Source organism: Peromyscus californicus, unplaced genomic scaffold, assembly GCF_007827085.1.
Source record: "Peromyscus californicus insignis strain IS unplaced genomic scaffold, ASM782708v3 Scaffold_7__1_contigs__length_154581171, whole genome shotgun sequence".
Classification (NCBI taxonomy): domain Eukaryota; kingdom Metazoa; phylum Chordata; class Mammalia; order Rodentia; family Cricetidae; genus Peromyscus; species Peromyscus californicus.
In genome coordinates this window covers 120,601,675-120,610,588 of record NW_026294595.1, presented here as the reverse complement: position 1 = coordinate 120,610,588, position 8,914 = coordinate 120,601,675, and the positions used below count along the sequence as shown (strand labels likewise).

Below are 8,914 nucleotides of genomic sequence, written 5' to 3'. Positions count from 1 at the left end.
GAAATGCCTGCGTGGGGGGAAAAAATGAAGACACATGTGTTGAAACTCTGCCAGGGAAGCATTGCCCAATGACACACTAGGGAAAGTCTTGTGATGTTTTCCTCTGCTCACTCTAGTTTTACTGATTCTGCTCTCATGGGGCCTGCTCAAACTGCCTAATTCAGATGCTGTGAACTGCTTCCAGTCTAAGAGGAGTACCAATTCCTCAGTACAAGGACAGCATAATGGTCTAAATTTGCAGGGAGCAGGTGGGGCAGCTGTAGAGATGCAGGGGGCAACTCTTCACTCCAAACATCAAAAGCAAGTTCATGCAGCTCTCCTTCTGGTCTCTAAGCAGCTATTCTATGGATGTCTCAGAAGCCCTCTTAACTCCTTCCCTTCTCTCTGTCAGCAGGAATGCAATGCTCCCTTAGCAGTCAGGCATGGCTGCAATCACCAGAACACTCACTAGTCTGCAGAAGAGCAGGCCTGTACTGTTGATTTTGCAATAGTCCTGAACTCTCAGCCAGGACATAGCAGGGGTTGCCTAAGGACAGGGAGGAGTTGTCTGCAGGGCCCTGCCTGGCTCTGGGTTCAGATTAGCTGTGATTTGCCCTAGAGTCATCTGAGCCAAGTACTGTGCTGGCTAACCCTGCCAACACCTGCAGGTCACAGGCCATCTCTTTTCTCTTCCTGCTTCTTAATTTTTGTTCTATCAGTCCATAAACTTCTGAGCTAGGTCTTTATGTCTGCTCTTTACAACTACCAGATCAATGTGAAGTTTATTGTCATATACTTTGCATGCGTGTGTGTGTGTGTGTGTGTGTGTGTGTGTGTGTGTGTGTGTGTGTGTGTGTTATTTGAAACAGGGTCTCATTATGTAGCCCAGGTGAACCTGAAACTCACAGAGATCCACTTGCCTCTGCCTCTGCCTCCCAAGTGTCCCAAGTGCTATGATGAAAGGCACAGGCCACCAAGCCCAGCCACTGTCATGTACATTTACCCAACATCTTTGGGTACCCGATTATATTCTGACTCTAAAACAAATCCCCCACAAAAAAGGCAACGGAAGAATATTGAAAAAATTATTTTACACAGGATTATTGTACAGTATTACAATGTATTATGTGCAAAATTCCATTGAAAATCATTTACAAAAAAGAACAACACAGTATGTGCTGAGGGTTCTAGTATAACAAAAGCCAAGGATACAGGTACAAGGCCTCCCCAAACCAGATGCCTGTGCATCCTTACACAGTACAGTAACATGTTTCTGCAATGACCTGTATTACACCGATACACGACCCTTCTAGTATGTGTGCCCAGAAATTCGTTTTATACAACATCTATCTAACTTCACCATATATCCGTGTTGTTTGTGTGTTTTCTGTTTGTTTTGCTTGTCATGCTGAGGATAGAACCCAGTATGGTAGTTGGTGCATGCCAGTTCTACCAGAGTCACATCCCAGCCACTGTCCATTATTACAATAAAGAGGAGTTTTTGGTTTGTTTTGTCTTTTTGGTGCATTCTTTTCCCATCAGCATCTTACTGAACTCAACAAAAGCCATATTATACATTACTTGGTTTCTGCCTCCAAATAATTGGATGCCATCAGTTTTGGCTTACAAAATGGGCACAGGGAGCGTTATCCTTGATTTACTTTCCCTTGTAGGGATTTTAAAAAGTGTTTCCCAAAGCAGATAGCATATGGAACAGACCTTTGTCAAACCTCACCGCGCACGTATTTACAGTACCGACTCCTTTTCCTATGTCCTCCAAAGCCTGAACCTGCAGACTACATTCCTCAGCCCCTCCTTAGAGTCTGTGTTTCTCTCTCTACCTCTCTCTACATTCATGTCTCTCCTAATCCTCAGCATCAATTGCTTAAAAATATAAGCAAACAACAAATAGTATGACACCACTAAAAGTGAGCAAGGTAACAAACAGTACATCAGATTCTTCCAAGGCGGTCTGTGGCCAGTGTCAAGGATTGCTTACAACAACCAGCAGTCTCTCCCCACAAAATTGCCAAAACATCCAGTTACAGAAGAGAGACCTCTAAACTGCAATACTCTCAAATCCAGCAAGAGATTTATCTTCAAATATTAAATGTTAAATCACATGCATACTTATAGAATATTTTAAAGTTACAAAAATATTTTAAAACCAATCCTGACAGTTTACCTGCAACTGCTATAAATTTTTCTATGAAATATATAAAAAAACACAAAGGCTCTTTGTAAAAAAAAAAAAAAGTACAGAATGAAGGAAGGAGGAAAGAGGGGAAAGAGGGAAGGATGGAGCCGTCCACAGAGCTGAGAGGTACCTGACGCACTGCATCGGACAGTCTTGTCAACACCTGCTATTGAACCCAAGAGAAGAGCTTGTACCTTAAGTGTTTCCTCAGCACATATACAAACATGTAAGGTAGCCCAGAAGCTGGCCAAGGCTAAGCAGCCAGTGATCTCTGGACACCTGAACCATCAAACGCAATTCTCCCTCTCTAGAGGAGAATCTTACTACTTTGTGAACCCCAGCTACCTCCTTTGGGCAATGTATCTACAAGCTGCCCTTGGCTAAGTCAGCCTATGGATGGCTTAGTCACTGATCTGAGGGGTCCTTGAGGAGGTGACTGTCTTTCAAGCTCAAACATGTGGCAGCCAGAAGGCTAGACTCCTGGCTCCCTTTTGGATGCATCAGTGGGAAGTCCCATGTGTCCTCTATGAGGGAGTGAGGTCTTCCCCATTCTGGAAAATCACACCGTAAGGATCATTCTTGATTCGCTTGTAGACAAAGTGGAATATATGGGGTTGGGGCCGGCTGTGCAGCTCAGCCTTGATCTTTTGAGGATAAGTGTCCTCTGCCAACTGCTGCCATGTTTCATCCACGAAGAGAAAGAGGCTATACTCCTCAGGGTCCTCCACCTTAAACTTCTCTGCACAGAGCTGACACACATCCTCTGTGGTGATGTACGGTCTCACAAGGAGGGTCTTCCCTGTGCATCCGCTGTTGACCTCTTGAAAGGCAACTCGGAGGTAATTCTGCAAGTAGAAACAAAGATGTCAGGAGCAAGGGCAGACGAGGAAGCAAACATAGTTCAGAGGCTGAACCTGTGAGCCACTTCAAGCTAGGCCACGCAGCTCAGATTGCTAGGGAAGACTCTGACTGGAACTCGGCATGGACTGAGCTACCATGTTTTAGCTCATTGCAAAGAGAAGCAACAGGAAGTCCTGTGAGCCCTGGTTTTCCTCTTTCTTTATCCATTATAAAGCCAGCTGCTGAAGAAATCTGGAGTAAGAGTGTGAACCACATCCAAAGCTGGGGTTTTTCCCAGCTTGAAAAATAACCCTAAAGAGCAGAAGGGTTTGGTCCAGGAGTTAGCAGGAAGGGATTTAGAACACCGAGACACACCAGCACATATGATGTTCACTTTGTGCTGTTCTAGGAAGCCTAAGCAAAGACATTAATGCTTGGGCAAACCGCTGATGTCTGACCATTCTACCCAGATGGAGATCTCATGTGATGCAACTTTACAAAAGGCTCCCAGCAGCTCAGGGTGTGATGTGGGAAGAACCAGAGGGAGGAGATGTTGGTTCTGCAAGAAAACTTTGGAGATGGAGCTGACTAAGCACAATGTGGTGCTGCGGGGAAGTCAAAGGAGATGGTTGTAGGCTTGGCATTGGGAGTCATGTAGGTGTTCACCACCCTGCGGTGAGGCAGTAAGCCTGTCGACTCCTACAACCCAAGCCCAGGTAGTTGCCAAGATTTTGTTATTCAGGGTAGCTCCATTATTTCCAGGTCCTTAAGAATGGTTATATACAGGCTGGAGAGATGGCTCAGCCATTAAAAGCTAGGCTCACAATCAAAATGATAAGAACAGTTACACACAAAGCAGAATAGTCCTAGTCAAATTCCAGCTGCATCTAGAGAATGCATACATTCTTGCTTCTTAGTTCTGGCGATCCTGGTTGAGAGGGCCCAGCCTTATGTCTCCTATGGCTGCCATAAGGCTTAGCAGGCATACAAGAATTGCGGGGGGGCAGGGCTCTTGTGTACTCTGGATGTTTCATGTCATGTGTAGGGAGGACACTGGCCAACCTGATGACTTTGCAGAGGAGAGGCTAGGTCAAGTGGCACTCAGGTGGAGTGCCATGCTCTTAGATTTGAATGTCTGTCTTCAGAGCATGTGCCATCAGACCATGCCTCTCTTCTCCCATCCCTGCCGACACTTTTTGCTTATTCAAGGACTCCTGAAGAGAGTAGCCTACATAGGAAACTGAGACACAGTCAGCATTTCACTGTGTTGGCTACTAAGGAGTCGTCTTCTTCCAGTAAAAGGGAACATTATGGGTGTTTGTGTTGACAACCTTCAGTACTGGAGTTCCATTTCTGTATTTTTGTTTTCATCCATGATCTGAGTGCTCAAAATCTCTCTCTTGGGTGCTACTGTGGGAAGATATGCCTCTTTAAAGTGAGTGAGGTCAGGGGGTAGGGCATGTGCCAAAGGAAGGGCTCTGTGGTGTGTGGGGATTGGGCACCATGGGTCTCTAGGTTAGGAACTTCTGGTAGTCAGTGGTGATAACATAAGTAGGCAGAGATGCCTACTGATGGAAGAATGTATTTTTCTCATTTCCTCTGATCTCAGAGGGTGCAGCCCCTCAGGACCTTCTCCATGCCTAGCCCATATGGCAGTAGTCCAGTGGTCTGCATGAGCTAAATAACTTACTACGTGGATGCTCTTGAACAACCCAAGCAGGGGTGTGGGGGGTGGGGCAGGGACAGGGCACAGCATGTGTTCTTGCTTTGTAGTTTGTGCATCTGGATGGAATTCTGAGAAAATTGCAATCTTGGAGAAAAACATGCTGACCTTGCTTTTCAAGTATGGGCTGACTTTGAACCAAAGGTTATTTTCAAAGCAATAAGAAATGGGAGAGAAAAGGCAAGGGAGGTGAATCCGGACACAGAGGCAAATTCATCCTGCCTTTCCAGGCTCCTGCTAGGGAACCGCTGTGTGTCACTTAGAAATAAGGCACAGCCAGGTTTCAGAGTTCCACAGAAGCCTTCAGATGACTGCCCAAAGATGGTTGCAGACTGGTTCATTATCACTGCACGGCAAAAGTAAATTGGGGGTTGCTGGGTCAGGAAAAGGCTTCTGTAGCCCTAGCTCTCCTCCAGGGAATAAACTCACCGGGAACCGCACATGCCCAGCAGCCCAGCCTGGAAACCTAAGTGGGTCCTGGTTGCAGTGTTCACTCTCAGACTCAGTCGCTGCCCAAAGTGCTGAGCTGAGACACCAGGGGATTCTGTTTGGCATGTGAGGGAGGAAAGGGGGAAGGAGAGATGGAAAGATACCATGTTGTACCTCCCCCACTTCCCAAAGGGCAACAAGGTGGGCTGCAGGGTAAACGTCCACTGTTTCCTGAGGAAGCTGGATATCTGATGCCTTTGCCTGGGCTTCTCCTTCGCACATCCTGTCAGGTTAGGTCTTTAACAGCAGGCCGAATGTTTTAGGAGGAATCTTGCCTTAATTTGACTTGGTTGTCCTAACTGCAGCTAACTGTGGGCCACGCCTGTTTGTATATTTTATGCAGTGATACTCATATTTATACTTATGTTGGTGCTAAAGTGATTCACACTGAGTAGAAAGTGTACCTTGACTTGTGAAATTTTCTGTGAGTGCTAGGGATGGAAGCCCAGGGCCTTGTACATTCAGTCTACCACCGAACTATACTAACAGCCGGGTTTTGAATCTGTACTTTTCCTCAGGCTAGCTATATTTGATATCATCCTCCTTGTGATGTGGGCAGCAGTGATGAGCTGGCACAGCCAATCAGCCACAAGATCACAATCTTGACACAAAAAGTCCTCCCCATCATCCTTCTGTTTTTCTAAGTCAGGGTATTTGATGGGTTAGACACCGTCAATGCATTTTTATTATTATTATTATAGTGTAGTCAGTGGGGACATGGCCTGTTGAAAGCTGTGGTGCATCTCTGTGCATGTTGAAAGAAACAGAAGTGATACAGCAAGGCCAGAGAATGGCTTCATTATTCTATTCCACCAGACGGTTCATCTGAGCTGGGACTCAGGCCCTGACCCCACGTGCTGCCGAGATAGCCCCGCCTTCCTGGAAGAGGGAAACATGGAGAGGACCGGGGGACGTACCTGAAAGTCATCTACAGAGGGGATGGTCCGGTTGGTGGTTCTCCGCTTGTGCCACTGCTTCAGGGTGTCCCTGGCCTCTGAGCTGAGCAGCCTCGCAGCTTGTTCTTCTTGGAAATTCTTTATCAGAGACAGGGCTCCGTAGGCGCTTGTCAAGTAATAGCCTCCTGGAAGGGCAGAGAAAGTGGGTCCTCAAGAGTGTCACGCTGGTGATGACAGTGGAGGTGCACTAGTGTTAAGGGCACATTGTACACAGTTGTCCTTGGGTGTCCTTTGTGGGGGGGGGGTGGAGACTAGGATCTGATCCCTGTGTACTAAAAATCTATGGATGCTTAAATACTCATATAAAATGGCACAGTATTTGCATACAATCTACACAATACTCCTGTAAATCTTTTTTTTGTTGTTGTTGTTGTTAGTTTGTTTGTTTTTCGAGACAGGTTTCTCTGTGTAGTTTTGGAGCTTGTCCTGGATCTCGCTCTGTAGACCAGGTTGGCCTCGAACTCACAGAGATCTGCCTGGCTCTGCCTCCCAAGTGCTGGGATTAAAGGCATGTGCTACCACCGCCCGGCTACTCCTGTAAATCTTAAATCATGGCTAGATGACTTATTATACCCCATACAATAGAAACACTACATCAAGAACTGAAGAAGGGGTTGGGGATTTAGCTCAGTGGTAGAGCGCTTGCCTAGCAAGCACAAGGCCCTGGGTTCGGTCCTCAGCTCCGGAAAGAAAAAAAAAAAAAGAAAAAGTTGTATATGTTCATTTCATTTTTTTTCCCCTAAATATTTACCGCCCATGGTTGGTTGAATCCATAGGTGCAGAACCTTGGCATGTGGAAGGAGATTGTGATTTCCCCATCACTTCCACAGAGGCATACATCAAAGAGCATGTCCCTCACATCTTCATCCCTCTATTCAAGCTCTCATCTCAACCAGATTTATGGAGTTATCCAAGCCTGTGCTGGGGCCAGGGAGCATTGAAAAGCTGACCATTTCTGTTTCCACATTTAAGAAAAATGATTAACATGGTAAAGAGAGTGGTGTACCTCTAGGAGTACCCTTAAAAGGATCTCTTGGGTTTGTGGGGAGTGCTCATAGGCATACTACATTGTAAGGCGCCTATGTATTTTTCTAGGTTTGTCTTAAAAATAATTAGTTGCTTGCAGCAGGATGTGTAAATGTGCTTGGGCGACACTAGGGGGCACCTTAAATGTGTAGCAGGAATTCTCTGAACATGGCACATTTTATGATTAAAGGCATTCTTTGTCAAAATATCAATTGAAGTTCTATTGTGTGCCCAAGACAGAGTTGGGGGGAGGGAGAGCATAAGAAAAAGGACCTGAATTCCTGCTCCCCAGAAGTGGAGAATCCCTGCTCCCCAGAAGTGGAGACACACACACACACACACACACACACACACACACACACACACACACACACACGTACATATATATTGGTCTTTTGAGACAGGGTTTCTCTGTGTAGCTTATGGAGCCTGTCCTGGAACTTGCTCTGTAGACCAGGCTGGCCTCGAACTCACAGAGATCTGCCTGCCTTTTCAAGTGCTGGGATTAAAGGTGTGCGCCCCCAGCGCCCGGCGTGGAGACACGTATTAAAGAAAACAGGCACTGATGGTTCATTCATGCATAGACCAGACAGACATTCATTGCAGTTAAGCGAGTTATTTTCAGAAGTGTCACTTTCGTGGCCAAAGCAATTAACTGCTCACACAGGACCTTGCAGAACCCTCTCTAATCGATGTGCAGGAATTACATGGTTTACCTCTCAAGGAGCATGGACAGCGGGCCTGTGAGCCTGCGCTGGGTTGAACTTGGCAAAGAGCCTTTGTTGTTTACAGTCACTAATGGAGATTCCGCTCTTTCTCCCTTAGCAGAGCTTTATGGTGCAGGGCCTCATGTACACCAGGTGAGCACTCCATCATGTGAACACACCCCCAACCCAGGACAGCCCACATCAGCCCACATGTTTAGAGTTTTCCTGACCCTACCACCCATGATTGAAGAACTCTAGGTCAGCCTCTGCTATGAATTATTGCTCTTAGTATTTGCCCCATGAGCAAATCACATGTGACTCAGTGTAAAACGCTAGATAAAGCGTGAATCACCACACAATGGAGTTCAGGGAATCTACAAGGACTTGGGGAATCTCAACAGACTGTCCTGCGTGTCAGCATTTAACCGTGGTTCTGGGAGCTATAATCCCTGTGGGATGGTGAAGGGTTCCCTGGACTTTAAATTTGATACCATGGCCCTGATGTGCTCAGGCCACTAAGGAAAAAAATCGCAAATGCTGGAAGCATAGACTTGACCATATTCTGAAACATGTGGATACAATTAGAGGAAGGTTTTACATTTCAGCAAAACTATATCTCACCATAAGCAAGAGCTCTGAGCTTGCAAGGGAATCTATGGTGCTGGGTCTGTAAATGAGAATACCTGCTTACACAGCAGAAAAGGCATGTGACTGCTGTAAAGCCAACCCGAGAGAGCTTTGGACAGGCCACAGAAAGCAAGGATCTGTGACACATGACCGCAGCTCCTCTAGATCTGGGTTGGAGGAGCTGAAGTTCAATGCCCTGACGTTTACTCTAGAGCTACAGCCAGCTTGCCTGGGCCATGCCCTCCCGAGGAAGGAAGGTAAGCAGTGTCCGTCATAGTTCATGCAGAGGAGCATACCGGCTGTTCTTGTGTCAGTGTGCAGTGTGACCATGTTTTTGTTTTTTTCCCTCACGGGGATTCCTGCAGGGGAA

General features: G+C 46.4%; 1 protein-coding gene across 6 annotated transcripts in view; it reads right to left on the bottom strand.

Annotated features, from left to right (window-relative positions):
- Nucleotides 1-1,050: 1,050 nt before the first annotated feature.
- Rin2 (Ras and Rab interactor 2) overlaps nucleotides 1,051-8,914 on the bottom strand; it is a 212,056-nt gene continuing 204,192 nt past the window's right edge. For all 6 annotated transcript variants that reach the window (XM_052724316.1, XM_052724314.1, XM_052724315.1 and 3 more), the window contains 2 exons: nucleotides 6,146-6,309; nucleotides 1,051-3,021 (listed from right to left, as the gene is read on the bottom strand). In XM_052724316.1, the coding sequence (XP_052580276.1) occupies nucleotides 2,701-3,021; nucleotides 6,146-6,309 (485 nt within the window). In that variant the 3' untranslated portion in view covers nucleotides 1,051-2,700. The remainder of the gene's footprint in view (nucleotides 3,022-6,145; nucleotides 6,310-8,914) is intronic.